The sequence below is a fragment of the Falco peregrinus genome, chromosome 9 (genome assembly GCF_023634155.1).
Source record: "Falco peregrinus isolate bFalPer1 chromosome 9, bFalPer1.pri, whole genome shotgun sequence".
Taxonomy (NCBI): Eukaryota; Metazoa; Chordata; class Aves; order Falconiformes; family Falconidae; genus Falco; species Falco peregrinus.
In genome coordinates, this window is record NC_073729.1 from 19,307,950 (window position 1) to 19,327,627 (window position 19,678).

At 38.2% G+C, this 19,678-nt stretch overlaps 1 protein-coding gene across 1 annotated transcript; it reads left to right on the plus strand.

Moving 5' to 3' along the window:
• Window positions 1-113: 113 nt before the first annotated feature.
• CAT (catalase) lies at window positions 114-19,377 on the plus strand. Its single transcript, XM_055814317.1, has 13 exons — window positions 114-340; window positions 5,619-5,790; window positions 6,792-6,902; window positions 8,160-8,290; window positions 9,218-9,322; window positions 10,344-10,469; window positions 11,796-11,987; window positions 12,916-13,068; window positions 14,213-14,351; window positions 16,215-16,345; window positions 16,961-17,068; window positions 17,679-17,765; window positions 18,213-19,377. Exons 1-13 carry the CDS (start codon window positions 275-277, stop codon window positions 18,276-18,278), a joined length of 1,587 nt encoding a protein of 528 aa, XP_055670292.1. The 5' UTR covers window positions 114-274; the 3' UTR covers window positions 18,279-19,377.
• The last annotated feature ends 301 nt before the right edge of the window (window positions 19,378-19,678 follow it).

Consider the following 19,678-nt stretch of genomic DNA (forward strand, 5'->3'; position numbering starts at 1 on the left):
ATTGACGCGCGCCTCACCCGCTCACGGCTCGCGCTGCCCGCTGGGCGCGGGAATATTGGCCGAGCAAGTAGCGGGGGCGGGCGCAGCGCCGGGGTAGGAGCCGCGGCTGCAGTAGCTCCCGCTACCTGCTGGTGCTGCAGGGCGCGGCGGTGCCTTCCCGCGGGGTGACCTCTGCGGTGCTGCCTCCTCGCTGCACGGTCCCGCCGCGCCGCCCCGCGCTTGCTCCCCCACCGCCGCGCGCGCCGCCCTTCCCGCCTTGGGGGTCTCTTGCAAAATGGCTGACGGCCGGGACGACGTCTCGCAGCAGCTGAAGCAGTGGCGGAGCCAGCGGGGCTCGCAGGTACAGCCCGGCGCGGCCTGAGGGACGGCGGCCCTCCCTGGGCGGGAAGGGTCCGGCCCGGGGAACGGCGGACCGGTGGGGGGGCTGCGGGGGTCCCGGGGCGGGAGGGCGCCGAGTTCAGGGGGGCCCCGGGCCTCAGGCGGCGGCGGGCAGCCGGGGGGAGCGCCGTAGCGGGGCTCAGGGCTCGGTCCGTGCCCGGGGAGTCCTGAGCGCCGAGGGGCCGGGGGCGGCAAGGGCGGGCAGCGGCTGCCTCCGCCTCAGCTCTCCTGGTGGGCAGCGGCGGGGCTTGGCTGTGCCCGAGCGGGCACGGCCTTGGGCAGAGATACGTGTACATATACATATGTTTCTTTTTTTGGTCTCAGATCGGGTGTTCACGTTTTCATTTCTGATGTCCTGTTGGTAGAACCCAGTGAAAATGTAACTAGAGATTAATGTGAAGATAAAGCGCATTCCGCAAGAGTGGAGGCTTGTTTGCCAGGTTGAAGTGGGTTTGGGCAAGCGGTTGGCTGAAATCATGAGAAGGTGTAGGCAACAGCATGGCATTCGATTTTCTGGAGGTGTAGAATATACCCCGAAATATTTGGGTACAGGTACCAATCCTGCAAGAGTTGATTTCCCTTCTTCTTCATCAAATTACTGTGGCAGTTTCTGCTGTGTCTTTTCTGATGGAAGTGCTTATTTGGTGTTAAATAGTTTTTCTGTTGGTTATACCAAGCACCACTCTTACAAGAGACAAGTGGATGTCTCGGGTCCCACTGCTTGCAGTTGTTAAGTCATCTCAATTTCACTTTTTTCCACTTGGTTCTAAAAGGTACTGTATGAAAACTACCTTCCAGTGATGAACTGTGACCCCATCCTATTCTAGCGTGTGTCATAATTATTTTTGTACCGTGACTTATTTTTTTGGTATGAATATCAGCTTTTCTGTAACAAAGCAGTATTTGAATACAGGCCAAGGTTAATTTGAAGACTGGGAGGCAACCAGAAGTCTGTGTTGCATAAAGAGTCATGAGACCTTAAGACAGAAAGTAAGGAGGACTTATTAGAATTTTAAAGTGACTTGTATAAGGTGCAAAGTATCAGTAGTGCCTGGAAGTATGTACTTTGATGTATGGTGTTTACAACAGCTGTGACTAAAACTCTCCTGGCTTTGTTTCCCTTCTTTCTGTCTTGGCAGGTTAGTGCTGTAATGAACTAAACATGCAGATTTGAAAGTTCTTATCTTTCAAGGTTTTGATTGTATGCAGTTCCTAACCATATGAAAATACAGTCATCAAACAAACTCAAGTCAAAAGTAGTATGAGAATTCTTCCTAAAACTACTGTGGGTTTTTTCCTCTCCCTCCACACTGATGGAACTTATTTTGCGTGCCCCACATAACGTTATCCTGAAACTAAAGTGAATATCTCCTACCACTTAAAAAAAAAAAAAGTTTGTTCTTCTATTCAAATGCTGGAAAGAACCTTTCAGAAAGTCTGCCTACACAAAAGAGACCGTACAGCCACAAAGCTGTTAAATTTTTTGACAGGTTTGAAACTAAATATTTTGAAAAATTGTGGGTTTAGCTACTACTTCTAGTAGTTTTAAATCTTAGCATTATAGCAGAAGAGGTTTTTAGGCAAAATTATAGCCCGTTGGTTTGAGAAGGGCTGTATTACCTCTGCAAACTTTTATCCTTTGTTGCATGTGTAGTTTACAACTAATATGCAAGGGGGTTTTCTATCCCTAAGGTGATCACATGGCAGGTATCATAAAGGTATAGGTGAATCAAAAGGACCTAAAAAGTCTCCTTAAGACTAAGGATATAGTTGTTGGTTTTTTTTTAACTCCTCCTGTCTTTTACCAGGCTCTTGCAAGGGCATTGTAGAGGGGAAGGTCATAGGTGTAGGTATATGCATTACAGTCCTACCACTGTGTGTGTAAACCTGTGAGGAGCTGCTTAGAATTTATTGGGAACTCCAGGATGAACAGGTCTCTAATTCAACATAATTTTTGTTTCCCAGTGTACTGAATGAAACTTGGTTGCTGCTTCAAGATAACATAAGTATTAGTGATTTTAAAAAGTGGCTGTATGGATTGGAGGGCTTTTAAGAGCTATGTCTCATGTTAAAAAAGAGTTGCCAGAATCCAGTCCCCACGTTTGCTGTTCTTGGAATTCCAGTAGTTGGAATTCATGAACAGTCCTGAAGCTGGACATGGGGTTTTTGTGTCACAGGCTACCTTAGAGTGAGGATGAAGTGGAAATATCTGTATGTAGAACACATTGGAAGGATGGAGATGTCTGTAATGAATAATAACGCAAGGAGGTTGGAGAGGAAAATGCAGAAGTTTAGGATGCATTGGTAGGGTCTGTTATTTTTCATCACGTTACAGTGAGCTTACCCATCTTAAATGAGTATGGCAGTCATCCGTACAAAAAAATGTAATTATGATTAGAAAACCTAATACATTAGGTTTCATCTGTGAGAAACTTGAAACTTTTCATAAGCAAAGCTAATGAAAATAAAAGAAAAATATTTGCAGTGCTGGAAGCTGGATTAAAAAAAAATAGTTTTCCCTAAGCAAACTCAGAAAAGAATTCTTGGCAAAAAAAGTTGAACTTAAAATGCTCACACGTCACAACAGTTCTTAGACTAATAGTCTGCCGACTGCCGTGTTCTAAGAAAGGGTTTTTGAAAGCAGAGGCTTATAATGGGTTCCAGGATGGGTTGCTTGTAGCTTTCAGTACAGAAAATGTCAGGATAATGAGCTGATAATATAGTTATGTTAATTTGTGCTGGGTGAATATCTTAAAGTAGAATATGTCAGACTTAGTAGACTGAATCATGGAGTGGATGAATGAGCTTTTTCCTGAAGTTCCTTGAATATGATGGCATCCTGCTGCTTACTGGAATGTATGAAATTAAATTCTAAATAAAAAAGTTCATTTGTAATGGCGACTTAAGCAATTTCTAGTTTAAGCTGATAGCTAAAACATAATAAGGCATACATATTTACGGATGTTAAATTATATGGGGCTTTTATGTTAGGGTATTTTTAAGAAGTTGAATTCTTAAACTGATTCAGCATGGGAGAACTTCCCACGTGGTCTAACTAGGCGATTTCTCAACGTAAGCAGGGAAATAGTTTTCTTCGCTCATTCTAAACTGAGCGAAATAGAAGGTAGGAAGCATGCAATATATAAGCAGTGGAAAGAATACTGAGAACAGTTTCTACTTTAGCATGTTTCCCTTGCCAAACTATAGATAACATTTTGATTTAGGCTGTTGTTCCTTTGACTTGAAATACTTCAAATAAAGCTAAAGTAATAACTTTCCTGCAAGTTTCTGAACATCGTGTTCCTGTTTGTAACTGGATGTGTATTGTCTTTTTTAAATGTTTGTACAAATTTCTGAGTAGGTTAGGATTTCAGGCATCCTGAAGGAGTTGAATTTATGTGTATAGCTTTATGCTAATGAAGTGGTGAATGAAGAATGAAGAACCTAGATATTTTGGGAATTCAAGCCAGCTAGTGTGTGTTGCATATTAGTAAGTACACACTGGAAATGCAGTTATCCTGTCAAATGTCTTTTATGTGGTTATTCACGTACCCGAGTTAAACAAAGGTGCGTGTATAACTCTCCCTGCGTGCTCTGCCTCATCCAGAGCTCTGGGTGTAGATGTGAATAATTGTTCTTTCCCCTGCCTTTGTGGGTTGCTGCTTGAGGTCGGGGGGGGGGCGGGGGCAGGACACAAACCAAAAAAAAAAACCCAAAACCCGTGGAGGTTAGTCCAGTTCAGTATGCTCTTCCATAAGATAGAGATGGGATTTTTGTCTGTTTACAGTAATTAAAAGAGCGCTTAGATTGTCAGTATAAAAATTGGAACCCCATAAAGTCACTGATATAATAGTGAAAGCCTTCTCATCAAGAGTTACTTTTCCCTTCTCTTCACTGTCCTTTTTCATTTATAGAACTTTAAAGGAAGGAGAACTAGGCAGCAGGGGGTGAGAGAGTTTATTCTGGTGTATTTCCCATGGTTCAGGTGTGTGGGATGCTACTGGCAGAAGAGGGTAGGATGGTATGGATACAGAGGCCATATCCATGTATGTTCAGTGTGACGTGTAACTGGATTAAGTGTTGGCTGGTCGCTATCTGTGACTGATACTTGAGCTCACCCTGTTGCAAACTTTTCTTTTGTTTGGGGTTTGTGTTTGGTTTTTTTGTTTGTACTAACTTCTGTTCTGTTCTTTGAAGTCCTTTGCAAGCATTGCCCAGGCTCCTAACAATAAATGTTCTCCAGGAAAAACTGACACCAGAGACTTGACAATTGCAGGAGCTGATGTACTTTTCTTGCTGTTTTCTACAGTAGCCAGTAAAATAGGACTGGTTCCTTTAGAGGATTATATGACCCTATATGTGATGCAAATAAAAGTTTTTTTCAAGTGAGATTTTTTTTTTTTAAGAAAGTGGGAGTATGCTCAATTATAGTGCTACAGAGTTCCAACCAGTGTTTCTTGAAGCTGTCTTGGAGTGACTGTTTTTTTCAGGTACAGGGTCACTTCTGCTGTACAAGGTGCTGCAGCTCTAAGTAGGTTAACTTAAACTTGGTATGGGAGGGGAAAAGGATTAGTATGGGCTATCTTGCGCAGTTTCTTTAAAGACAATAATGATCTTAGTAAAAGAAAAAAGGTGGTTTGCTGTCCTTTTGACCGCACATTTATTGGCGGTACGGCTTCTTAGGGTTTTTGTTAATCTTAGTCCTTCTATGGCTCAAGAGTTGAGAATGCTGGTTCTTCAGGTGCTTTTGCTTATGTTGTTTTTCCACAGCTCTTCCATTTAGTCTTTATGCTGTGTGACTGTATGTCTTTTCTTTTGCCTCCATCCCTCTACTGACATTACCTTCTTCCTCTCCTTTCTCCCTTATTACTTTCCAGCAGCAACTCCTTTTCTAGCTGTCTCTCTCCTCATCCTGTCTTGTTGAGGCGAGGGTAAAGTGAATTTTAACACCTGTTTTTAAGGTTGATGCTTCATATTTTTCTTGAAGCAAGGCAAATAGTCTCATTTCTGAACCATGGAAGACATTCTTGGATTATACATGACTTGAACTCCCTTTCTTAAGTAGCCCCAGATACAGCACGGTGTTGAGGTGTAGACATCTATATTTTCTGTAACTGGTTCCACAATCTTAAGTCCTTTTGCTATGTGACACATAATGGTCAAACAGGCGTGCACATTGTGTGGCTCAGATAGAAAGGGTTTTTAATTTCTGTTGTTGTTATATTGTTTCTTGCTTTCAGAAACCAGATGTTTTGACCACTGGTGCTGGCAACCCTGTAGGGGATAAGCTTAATATTCTGACAGTAGGGCCACGTGGACCTCTTCTTGTTCAAGATGTTGTTTTCACTGATGAGATGGCTCATTTTGACAGAGAGAGGATTCCTGAAAGAGTTGTGCATGCAAAAGGGGCAGGTATGTTTAAAAACACATTCTTTTTCTCTGTGTAGAATCAGACTTTAAAAAGCACTGGAATTAACACGTAAAATTTGACAAACTGCATCATATTATCTATAATCCAGTATTATAGATTATAATAAACAATTTTATATCAATGACAGTAGTAAAGCCAGGTTTAAAAAAACTCAATGTTAAAATTCGAAGCACTGAAAAACTTTTTTTTTTTTAAAAAAAAAGGAAATATAGCTATAGCCCTTGGACTTTTACTGTATTTCCCGTAATCTGTGCTGCTTCTATCTGTTCCTCCATATTACCCCATTCCTCTGGAAGGGAAGACTTGCCCATCTCTGTTTCAATGTCTGTTTGCAAGTTATTTGATAGAGATTCTTGCCTTTGTCATCTGCTGTATCTGTCTGCCAGAGCAAGATGATGATCTGATATTTGAATTTTAAAACACCTAAACCAACTCTTAAAATTTGTTATTGATCTTAGCAAGGTAGAACTGGCACCTCTGATTAGTTATGTATTGCTCTAGAAGAAGAAAATATGGGATTGAATTTATAATGTGAATGTACATGGGAAAAATTCCTCTGTGAGGGTGGGAAGAATTTTATTGCTTCATCCAGCTTACATGTGGACCAAAAATTCTGCAACACATCAGGATTAAAGAAGTACTTGTCTAGCTCAGAGATAAATATGCAAATCTTGGCAGAAGAGCATTCAAAAAGCTACTGTTTGTTATTTTGCACAGTAGAAATGGAAGTCTGTATTGTTGCTGGGAACTGTTAATGTTCAGTGAAGGAAGGAAGAGTGAGCACTGTGTTAATAGTTGCATTTTGTGAAAATGAATCGAGTATTTTAGTGGGTAGATATGAACTGTGTTTTAAACTGGTGTATTTTATTTCCATGTTTCCTTTAAGTCAAAACTTTCATGTTCTACCACAATAGAATAGCAGATATGCTGTGAGTGGAAGGAAGGTATGTAGATCTGATATTTTGAAATTATTTTTCTTCAGGAGCCTTTGGCTACTTTGAAGTCACTCATGATATTACCCAGTATTGTAAGGCAAAAGTGTTTGAACATATTGGAAAAAGAACTCCGATTGCTATACGATTCTCCACTGTTGGTAAGGCTCTAAAGTTATTCTGTGTCTTCCTACGTGTGTGCCATAGTTACACTGGTAGCCATGTTTGCATTGTGGAGTGCTTAATGGACTTAAGGTAGTTTGAAATGCTTTCTGCCAACCAGTTCCTCGTTTGTGAACTTCATTTAAATTCTAAGACCTTAAGCAGCTTCTGCATCTTTGTCAGAGCTCTCTGTAGACACTTTTCTATCTGGACTGTGAGAGGAAGGATAGCTTTGAGCTATTTCTTTTTTTTCTGACAGAAAGCTTGCTTTGTTTCTGGATCATAATCAGCACTTGCATACTGCAGTTTTAATGCTTGAAAGTTAAAAACCTCTAATCTCTTAATGCTGTAGAAATGTTACGGGGATGAATGCTGTAAAATAAGTACTAGGCAGAGAAAAATAAACAATGTTCTGTAAATAAACTCTTATTTCTTAGAGCTGAATGCATAAACTGGCAAAATCTTAAATGCTATTAGTTAAAACATGCATTGTGTTCAATATCTTGCCTGATAGAAAACTGATCTTTCAAAATGTATGTGTTACTAAGTTACCTGTATTTAAAAGAAATGAAATCCTAATGAAGATTCAGTTCAGGAGATAGTATTGGAGAGAGAAGTCCAGAAAGGCTCAAGACGCTTCTGGTTTTGGCCTACTGGCTTTTCCTTGTGTCGCCAAAACTTAAGGGCATGGAATGTGATACAGGGGAAAGACGGGCCGCTGAGTTTGATCTGCAGACTTTGTGCTGAAGTGGGTCATTGCTTAGTTACCTTTGCTTTCCCTGCTCTGTTTGAACATGTTTCTTCCTAGCTATTCTGTAGTATGCCCCCCCCCCTTTTTTTTTTAATTAATGAGAGAATGACTGTCCTCATACTGTCCTTGTTATTTCATCATGATGTTTTATTTAGCATGAGCTGTTCCTGAATACTTCTGGAATGCTTTTGCTCAGATATTGTGGTAGACACTTTGGCACTTTTGCTCTGGTATAAATTTGCCCATTGAAAAGACTGTTCTGGATAAAGCAGGAGGGAAATTAGAAGGGTTACAACTCTTCTATAATTTTCCTTTTCATTAGGCATGCTATGTAGATTGCTACCTTCTAAATGAGAGCTTTCACACTGGGATATGATGCACAGAAATTAATAAACCCTGTCTTTCGAAGATTTTATGGCATATTCTCAAATTCTATGTTTTTATGCTTATAATTTGTATGCATTTCCTATTGTAACACTTCTGTCTGTTCATGTGCTTCTTCAAGCTGGAGAATCTGGGTCAGCTGATACAGTTCGTGATCCTCGAGGCTTTGCAATGAAATTCTATACAGAGGAGGGTAATTGGGATCTTGTGGGAAATAATACTCCTATCTTCTTCATTCGGGATGCCATGTTGGTGAGTAAGCACAAAAGATGAGTGTACTTTGTGAAAGAGTCCAAAAGTTCATTCACATCTTGTTCTTGCTTCACTAAGAAGCAAAACCTGTTGTTTTGACACAGTTAAAGATTTGTTGTTTGTTAAATGGTCTGAACACTTTTGACTTGAAAAGGTGTTACTTTTTAGAAAAACAAATTATTTCAAGAACTAATGCTTGTTTACATACATGGTTTCATACCACAAACAGAACATGCATAGTTGTGTTTGCTGGTACATATGTCACAACAGAATAGCTAGCAAGGACATCATTGTGTTTTTAACTTCAGATCTAATAATTTTCACTGGTGTTCATATTAGCTGTTTTGCTTTGTAGACAGTTTTTTTTGTTCTCAGGCTATTTGAGAGGGCCGGGGACAGACTTTTCACTTTAAAAGCTTCTTGCAACTTCTTTTCATTAAGTGATTGTTTTGATCTTTCAGTATAACAGCACTTTGTAAGTAGAAGGGCTTTCCTTGAGTGAGGGAGTTCTGCACAGATAGTTTATAATCTCTCTGTATACGGAATATCAGACTCATAAGTGAAAAGTTCAGGTATACAAATACAAAAGATTCACGTCTCACTTTCAGTCACAAAATGAAATAATTCTCTAGCTTTGACCAGCCTGTTTATCGTAGCTGTAAATGTTTTACTTACCCTAATTTTACTGGTCTGTGAATGAATTTGGTTGCAGGAGGGGTATAACAACGAGAAGATTTATTTTCAGTGATCTTACAACTTACTCATCTTTCAGTGTGCTGTTCTTTTCACTGTTGAGTGTATTGGAAAAAAATGTTTGTCTTGTTTTGTACCAGGAGTTGCTTAGGATACTCCATATAGTTTGGAAATGTTACAGAAATCTTTTTTCCTTCTTAATTTTTCCCCCTCCTCCACTTCTGGACAAATTAGTTTCCGTCCTTCATCCATACCCAAAAGAGGAACCCTCAGACTCATTTGAAGGATCCAGACATGGTGTGGGACTTCTGGAGTCTTCGCCCTGAGTCTTTGCATCAAGTGAGTGTCTCTGACTTTATTTTGTATGATTAAGAAAATCATGTTATGACAGCATATGTGTTTTAACTGTCTCTTTTTCCAGTTTTATCTAAAGTCTACGTAATCTAGGAACAGTAAAGGTGAAAGGCCTATCATAACTTTTAAAGCTGTTAGTATGTGTATCTAGCCTTTTTTCTTTTAATGACACTGTGAAACGAGTGATATTCTTCTGTTTTCATAATTGTATTTTATGTAAGGATAAAGGGCAAATTGTGAAGCTTTCTAACACTAAAGCAGCAGAGATACTGATTAAACAACAAACTACTTCCCCCGTACTTTTTTTTTTACTGTTCTCTAGTAATGTATATCGCGTTGCACATTAGATCAACCCCCAAAATGACTAGAATTCACAGTGCATTCTAGCTATTCTGGAATGTATTTATATTTAAAAATTATGCAAAAAAGCTAACATAAAATTAAAAATGCAGTTGTCTTTTTTTTTTTAAGAGACTAAGTTCACACAGAAGCCTTCCAGTAATTACTAATTGGAAAAAGTACCACAAGCATTGTTTGTGATCATAAACCTAAAGAAAAACAGCATTTTGAATATGTTTGCATGATGATATGGTTACTGCTTGAAGACTGATGTTATTAAGGACTTCTGTTTTCAGATTTTGTCTTTCACCTGGAAAAAAACTCTTACTTACATTTGTAACTTAAAATTATCCATGCTTATCTGCTCTGTGCTTACAAGGGAGATCATAACATTATCATTAGGTTAATGTCTTGTACTTCACTGAATATTTCACGTGAATTAAACCTACATGAGGTTTTATGCCCACAATTGTTCTTTGTGCAAAACCAAAGCAGTCTTATTTCATTAACACTCTTAAAACTTAAACTTAGAAATTCCTCAAGGAATTCATAACGTTAAGATAGCTTCCAGGGATGCAGATTAATGCAATAAATAAACTTGGTCTTGAATGGTCACTTTATCCTTGATCTGGTGAGTCCATTGATACAGTTTGATCCTTCTCTTTAGGTGTCTTTCTTGTTCAGTGATCGTGGTATCCCTGATGGTTATCGCCATATGAATGGATATGGATCGCACACTTTTAAACTGGTTAACGCTAGTGGAAGACCAGTTTATTGCAAGTTCCATGCAAAGGTATTGATATTTTTTTCCAATTACTTACAGATAGTATACATCATTGGTTAAAAAAATCCATTTAAATAGATCATTGAAAAATCTTCTATGACTTTTCAAGTTGAATTCAGGAAAGACTTCGTGCACAAGCTCAATCACCAAGGTACATGGGGTTTTTTTATCAGTTTCATGCCTTTAACAAATATAACAGTCAACATTTTTCTTGGTATGGATTTACTAGACTGTGAAGAACGCTTTATTGGGAACTCTCTTGTTATTGCAGAACTTGTCATAGCTCACCACATGAGTACACCATCTAGCTCAGCTTACTGGACTTCAGCCTCATGCCACTGGGAGTTGTGGATGTGAAGCTGTGCAAGAACTTTGCATCGGGCTCCCTTGCTATTCAGTGCAGATGCAAGAATCCTCTAGTCCTTTGGAAATTGTTTTGTTCAGTGTGTGATATGTTCCTGTTTTATATTCATGGTTATACAGAAGTTTGGATTCAACAGGTGCTTCTTCAGGTCAAAATTCTCTCAATCTGGATGTGGTTTTTGTTTCTGTTTATCCTCTGGATATAAGCTGCATTGATCTAGTATTTTTAAGGTGGCCTCAACTGTACATCAAAATATAAAAACTCTGTTTCTAAGAGCTCTGCAGCTGAAGCTTGTGGAACCTCACAGAACTTTCGCACTTTTCTGAGAAAGCAGTCTCTAGCATATCTTGCTTGAAAACAACTTCCCTTCAAAATTTTAAAGGCCATACAGCTTCTTACCTCATTAGACTTTACTGAAGGCTGGACATCTACCTTTGAAGCAAGACTTCAGAAACCATTATTTTAAACTAAAAGGGATTGTATATCAGCTTTTAGCCTTCAAGGATTCATTCAAAAGCCTATTTAAGTGGTATTTTAGTCCCATTTTAGATGGGAGTAAGAAATTGAGATTCATGTAGAATCTCAGCCCTGAGGGCTGCAACTGTTTTATCACTTTATGTTGGCATGTGATCTGTAAGAGAAGGTGGGATGGTGGGACAGTGAAGGAGCACTCTGTCCTGTAAGGACAGAGGGGAAATCTACTTCATGTGCTGCAGGTATCATACGTTCAAGTTTGATGTCCTGTTTTGCAGTATAGCGTTACCTATTTATTTCACTTTTAGCAGAGAAATAATTTTTATCTTGAAGGCAGCTGGTGAATGTACTGTTATTCTGAACTCAAATTACTGAAGATTGGAACATGGACAGTCACGTTCTTGGATTATAAGTCTTGTTAAAGTACCTTCTTAGTAATGATTTCTGTAATACTTTCTGCATGTTGTAACTGGTGCTACTGTTTTTATCACTTTTAGACTGACCAGGGCATCAAAAATCTTCCTGTTGAAGAAGCAGGAAGATTGGCTTCTACTGATCCTGATTATGGAATACGTGATCTTTACAATGCCATTGCCAAGGGGGACTATCCATCTTGGTCTTTCTACATTCAAGTTATGACATTTGAAGAAGCAGAGAAGTTTCCATTTAATCCTTTTGATGTAACTAAGGTATCTCTGATACTGCTGTGAATATTGGATTCCAGCTGGTTTAAGAAAGGTCATGAGATCAAAACGTAGCAAACGCCAAAACTGAGGTTTCTGTAGAAATGTAACAGTTTCCATGGAGTAGCACTGTTTTCTTATTAGTCCCTATGGCTAAAGTTAGTCTGTCCTTTTTATTTTTCCCTTCTGTTTAAGTGTACTCTTTATTATATGATCATGTTAAGTTGGAAATCTTGGAGATTATATTGATGTTATATCTGACATTACTTTTCCTCAGTGAAATATGGATAGGGCTTGATTCCAGGCCTGCAGATTACAACTGCACTGCACCTCCAAAGAGTCATCTCAGATCATATAGTCACACCCTGAGCTCGCTAGTTTTAAGTGGTGTTGACAACGTAGCTTCTGATTGTTGGTTGGATTTTGTCAGACTTCCAGTTGCCGTTCCAAGGAATGGCTTGTTGAAACATATTAAACTAAACTTGTGTTACTACTTATCCTCTTTTTCCTAATATTGCTCTCCCAAAGTGGCTAAAGACTTTTGGACTTGAAAGTACAGGCTAAGATGACAAAGAAAAGGCTAGCTAAGCTAGCTGTGTTTTGAAGTAGCTGAAAACAATCATGCTACCATCTCCACCTACGATATTGCATTCCTAGGCAGTTTTTCAAGCACCTGTGGGTATTTCATTTAAGTAGTAAAGTAGCTGAGATTATGCTGAGATGATGAAATAAGTTGCATTAATACTTGTAGTAATTGCAAAAGGCTTCTTAAAATAAGAGATCTCCCAAAATGTTTGTTAGCAAAAAAGAAATTTCTTCAGTAATGTATTCGCTCAGTCAAGACTTAAATCAGGCAAATGCTGCCTAGTAATTATTTAAGCTGCATAATTCTGTAATAACATTGACTTTAATGTATGTGTGTTATGTATTGTAGATTTGGCCGCATGGTGACTACCCTCTCATCCCTGTGGGAAAGCTTGTCTTGAACAGGAATCCCGTGAATTACTTTGCAGAGGTAGAACAGCTGGCCTTCGATCCTAGCAACATGCCACCTGGTATTGAACCTAGCCCTGATAAAATGCTGCAGGTAAACTACAATGCATGTAAGGTTTTACCTGAAGAGCATTAAGTTTGCATTGCTGTTTCTAAATCCTATCCCCTGTTCATGTAGCTGCAGTAGAACCTGACAAATGAAAAGTAATTGGTTCTTTTTTTTTAATTTGTGGTTGTTTTTTAATTATCACAATTTGATGTGCTCATCAAAAATTTAAATATAAGGAGAATGGGAAAGAACTAAAGGAATAGAAAAATCTAGAATTTACGGGGTATCTGCAACAACTATCAAAGTTAATGGGGAAATCTGCCAGGCTGGCAAGAATACAGGATAAAGTCATAGCAGTAGTGCATGTTTATTCATGTTTTTACAATAGATCTTAGAACTATAAACTCTTATGAGTGTGAGAGGTGGACTTCAAGTGCTCTTAAAATACAGATACAGCTAATCCCTGATACTACTTCTAAAGAATGGTCTTGTGGTTTGTATCAGATTTCTTACAGGTCAAAATATCTAAGACAAGACTGGCTGCAGTAGACTATACTGTTTGCAAAGTCATGGATCTTTGCATGTTAAGCTTGTTCAGATTAAAACCAGATTGTTGCTTCAAATGATATCCATAGGAACAACAAAGTATTTTGACAATTTTACTGATAAAGTCTTGAACCATCAGGCAGTTCTTTCATTTGTCTCTCTGCACTCCCACAGACTTAATGGTTAGAATCCCTGTCATCTTGGCGTCCAGATGTCACTAGAATGCTTCAGATTCAGTTCAGTAAATAGATAAGGGGCTACCTTATTTCAATACAATCAAATTTTAAAACTTAAGGTTGAAAATACTATGTTACTCCTAAGTAACATTTAGCACTACTATAGTCGCTTTCACCTGTACACATACAACCATTCTGCTGCTTTAGAATAGGTTTAGCCTTTTGAAATGGGTAGGAAATACCCAAGCTGCATGAATACAACGCAGCCTGCCATTCTTCACTGGTAGTGCAGCAAAGTTAGCTTGTGGCTTGTCACTTGGTATGTAATATGAAGTATGTAAGGAATATATATGCAAAGGAAACAGTCTTCTTCCTTGTAGTATTTAATATATAGTGCTTTGAATTCGCATCTACCACTTAAGTGATCTCTTTCAGCAAGTAGTAAATATTTGTGATCACTGTTTTAGGGTCGCCTTTTTTCGTATCCTGACACTCATAGACACCGTCTGGGACCTAACTATCTACAAATTCCTGTGAACTGCCCCTTCAGAGCTCGTGTGGCCAATTACCAGAGGGATGGACTAATGTGTGTTTCTGACAACCAAGGTAGTAATGAAAATGTCTTTATAATGATGCTTATGCACGTACCACAGAATTCTTTCCTGTTCACAGGGGATTTAAGATACTTGCTAAACAGATTTGGGTCTGGGGGTGGTGCTGGATATTACTAATTTATTGTACTATAAGAAATGCTACTTTTTCTCCTCAGCCATTTAGTGTCTCTTGGGGCTTTTTCGCCCCAACACAGACATCACTGTGTAACTTCCTGAGCTTCAGACTTCCCAGTCTGGCTTTTTCCTTTTATATAAAAACTGTTCCTTACCTCTCATAATCTTTGTCAACCTCTTGGTACCTTTCGTTACGTTACTAGATGCTTTCTGAGATCAGCTGGCCTCGCCTGCCTTTGTTAAAAATCCATTATATGCTCCTTGTATAGAGTGCCCTACTTTTGTCTGTGTGCAGTTCCTAATACTGTCTCTAACTCTGCACTCGCCAGCAATCACAAAGTAACTTCTAACTGTCCAAATGAATTCAAGATGTATTTTGTGACTGGGCATGACATATCTTAGAATTCATGATTGTGCATGTATAAAGTTGCATGCGCTTCTATTCCCCATGTGGATTACATGGCAGATAAATTTGTTTTCAGAAAAGTAATTTTCATCCACTGTTTTGGTATCATGAGATTATGTGTCAGTATAGATGGCTAGCTTTGATTTTGACTGAGTTAAAGTTTGCAGAGGCTGAGCTGTCAGTTTGTTGTTTGCTCCATTTTCAGGTAACTTTATGAATGTGTTCGATAGTACTAGTCCTCTCAGAGGAGGGCTCTCCCTGAGTAATTCTTTTTACTATAAAAATTGACCTTTTATTCCTGTTTCCTATGTTCTTGATACAATACTAATTGACAAGATACTGACTTTTATCCTGTTACCTCTTGTTTGAGGGGATCTTGTTGAAAGCAATCAAACGAATTCAGTAGTGTCCCTAGTTTATGTTCCTTTAAAGACTTCTAGAAACATACTTGTTAATTGAAAAAGTTCTGAAATATTAATAATTCAAAATGAAGAAATATGCCAGAGAAATAGTTTCACAGAAGTTAATTACTACCTCTTTGTTTCTACTTCTAAGCAAAAATCTATTTGAAAAATAATAGAGGTGGCCTGAATGTCTCTGAGAAATCTTTATATGCTTTTTTAAGATTTAAAGATCGATTTTCCTATACTTAGTCTGCTTTGTTAAACTACTTAACTTTCCGCTCTCCAAGAGATTGCGAAAGGCAAGAGCATAAATGCCAAGACTAGAGCTTTAACTTCCCTTCTATTCAGCATGTTGTGTTCTGTCAATGTTTGCCCAATAGTGGCTGGTTTACACCTGAGATGAAACAAGGATATACTTACGTGTCGTGCCAAAATGCTGTATTCCTCTGGGCTATGAATTCTAATACTTGCTGAGGTAGGTGAGGGAAATATTTGGAAAACAAGAAAATAACCCCCCTACATAGCTAAGACTAGTAGTTCTTCAAATATGCAGATGAAAGTGTATTTTCATGCTGCCTTGGACTAAAACTTTGAATAACTTTCGTGACTTTGTATATTTAAAAGGTCTGAGCAATGTTGTTGTGAGAGTGGCCAGATTTCCTTATTTCTGAAACAAACAAATTTTCCCCACAAAAATCTATCAAAATTCTCTTTGTGGTAAGTGCTGTTAAGTACTAGCTGGAAGACACAACTCCTGTTGTTGAGCTGTGCGTTGACAAAAAAATGCTGACAACTTTTTAATGAAGTGAATTGAGCTGGGGAATTGATTTAGATTCTTCTAGGCAGAGAACATTTTCTGTCTTGGGCCTTAATCTGGGAGAGCTGGCATCTGATTGTTTTGGTTTTGGGGGGGCGGTTTGTTTCTTTTCAGGTGGTGCTCCAAACTATTATCCAAATAGTTTTACTGGTCCAGAAGATCAGCCCATTGTAAAAGAGAGCCGTATGTCTGTTTCGGGAGATGTGCAGCGCTTCAATAGTGCAAATGAAGATAATGTGACTCAGGTACAATGTATGAAAAGGCTTATTAGATAAAATGAGTTTAAAGAATATTGGTAAGAATCATGCAGATATGGCTTCTCTCTGAAGCACCTGGGCTAACCTGAAGTTCAGGTCCCACGAGAGCCTGGAAGATCTCCATGCAGCTTAATTTCATGAATAACTGAATTCTTGCTGACAGGACAGTTAGTGAATTCTCTCAGACCTTTGCCATCTGTATTCTGGACACAGATATCTAGACGTTGTTACTTTGGCATCTTGTGATTAGTGTCTGCAGATATGCAAACTAGAGTATGAATGTAACGTCATGATCATCAATTCCTGAATTGTACCCCAACAGCGATATTGATTTTAATTCACCAAACACCAGTTATTTCCACCTAGAAATGGAAAGAGTTGTTAGCAGGTTTTGGGAGGAAAAAAACCCCAACCAACCACATGACCCCAAAACCACGAATTGATTGCCTTTAAGTTTAAGTGTTCTGAGTATTTTAAGCGTTGTCTGACTAGTAAGTGATAGCTATTCTTCAGTAATAATGAATCTTATAAGTGTTACTGGCTGATACAGGTAGAATGACTTGCTTTTATGAATTTCAAAATAAAACTTTTTCTAATTGTAAGGTGCGAGATTTCTATACGAAAGTGCTGAAGGAGGATGAACGCCAAAGGCTGTGTAAAAACATTGCTGATCATCTTAAAGATGCACAACTCTTCATTCAGAAGAGAGCTGTAAGTGGCCTGTTTGGTTTTTAGCCTTTGCTCTTTAGTCCAGCTTTTCTTGCAGTCAAAATGGCAATATGCGTATGGAAAGGAAGATCAGGAATTCTTCTCTGAAAAGGCAACTTCTGGATTTTTTCTTATTCGTGAATTTTCAATGCAGACCATTTAAATACGTGCCTAATTACATAATAGAACACAATATTTAACATGCTAAAGTAACTTTTGTTTGTGATGGGAAAAATGGGGTGAACATTGAACATCAAGGATGTCATGTGTTTAGCTGCTTGTTTCAAAAATGAGGCGACTGCCAGTGTAATGTTTTGCTCTAAACAAGGAGAAGGCAGCGAGGGCCAGAGAGGGATTGATCTTTATCTTTCCTAATAGATCTTTCTTTATATTGGGAAAGAGTTCTGTGTGAGATAATACAAATAGTGTTTGAAGATGTTCATAGCTCCCTTTCTGGCTGGCCAGAATTAAACTTCTGGAAAGGAATGTTCATTCTCCTCTTCTTCCTTATAACATCTACTGCTTGTGGACCACAGAACAGAAAATGTGTTAAAGAATACATTTGAAGTGGAGGAAAAACTTATTATCTCTTGTGTTCTGCCTTCATGTTAAGGTGAAAAACTTCACTGATGTTCATCCTGACTATGGTGCCCGTGTTCAGGCTTTGCTGGACAAATACAATGCTGACAGTGGGAAGAAGGTATGATAATGATTCCTGTAGCTGAATTTTGACTGGCTGTGAATTAGCTTCTTCTGTAAAGACAAAAAAATGAGTAATAGTCTTGATTCCCATTTAGTTTAAATGGCGGAACTCAGCACGTATAGAACTAACCCATGATGAATCATCATTAATTACATTTAAGTGTTGATTAACCAATGGTGTACAATTAACTTTGTTTCAGTTGGTTTTTGGAAGGCTTGTGAAAGATAACTGTACATGATATGCAATGTGTTCAGGCTGATTCTTCAGACCAAATGATTACTCGTTCTTTGTAATGGTAATGAAACATTTCCATAAGCCTTTCCTGGGCTCAGTGCTTGCTACATAGAATAACATTGTTGCTTTAAGTACTCAATTTTTTCCTGAAGTTCCCCTAACTACTTCTAGTGGACCTTGCTCTGAATATTTCTTTTGTATTATTTTTAGGATGTGATTAGGACATATACACAATCCGCATCTCGTGTGTCTGCCAAAGAAAGATCCAACTTGTAAAGCACGCTGCGGAGACTTAATCTGTGAATTTTGCGTCCTTACAACTGCAGGACAACCTATTGAAGATGTGAATGAATGTAGCGACTTCTGCACAAACACAGAAGTGTTTTACAGGCTCGATTTGTTAAGCTTTCAAGTGCCTGTATCTGTATGGGAAACTAGGTAACACAAGCTAACAATCCTAGTGCCTTTCAACACGAGTGCTTTACTGCTCATTAACAATATCGGGTATTTTTAAGGAAATTGATTAAAAATTATCTTCATTTCTAGATGCAAATATAAGTTTAATTGCAATATTGCTCGTTTTATTTGTGGTAAAACTCTCTTGGCTAAATCACCCAATAGAACTTCTAGAATGATACTATAATTATCCTTAAGGATAAACTTGTTCATGTTAAAGTTGATGTTGCTCAGTATTTCTAATAAATTAGTTCTTTTAGGTATTTGTAGATGCTTCCTTTTGAATTTCGTTTTTGGCCTTCCAGAAGTAAAATGTGCGGTATAGATTTATAGGTATATTAATTATAGGTATATTAAAAGATATAAAAATGCCCTGCTTTCCAACACAAAGGCATTTCATCGTTATGTTTCAGTCCTTATGATTGAAATGAAGCTATCTAGAAAGTTTAATCTGAATAGATGTAAATTTTATTCCCAATATATATTTTAAGATAATCTTTGCTTACTAATGCTAGGTTGGGATATAACAGACCAAAGGGAGATAGGAAAAGATACTTTCTTATTTCATACACTTTATAACTAAATTGATTACATCTTACAGTTCTTTAGGGGTGGGGGGATTGTTCTATCTAATCTGTAAGAATTTAAATGGAAAAATACTGATTTTTCTAAGTTTCTAAAAAATTAACCTTCAAATGCATGAATATTTTTCTTGACCATGCTCTTAAGTTCTAGCGTATTCAAAACTATTCCCAATGGTTTCTGAAATTCTGTTGTTTTACTGCCGTAGTCTCATATTACTAGCTACTGATCAAGCCAGAGCTAGTTTTCAGAGTTAGACTTCAATTAAAGTGGTAGATTTCTATGAATGTGGATATGTATAGTTGGATATATGCATAAAACTTGACTTTAAGCATGTTGTAATGTTGCCTAGTATTTGATATTCAGTTAATCAGTATAAAAGACTTTGGAACCCTTTAGATTGAAAAGTGATCCCTATTATTATTCCTGAGATTGAAAGGAGTTTCTTTAGCAATATTTTTTTCCTCAATCTTAGAGTGTAATCTTTAATCAGGTCTTAATAATTGGCACAAAATGAAAGTGTTTATATTTGAGACCTTAGAGCAGTAGTTAAATGATAATTATTTGTGGACACTGCCTTTGAATCTGAGTAGTAGTGGTTACCTCAGAAAGCATGTTGTCAGCATCTGAGCACTTTA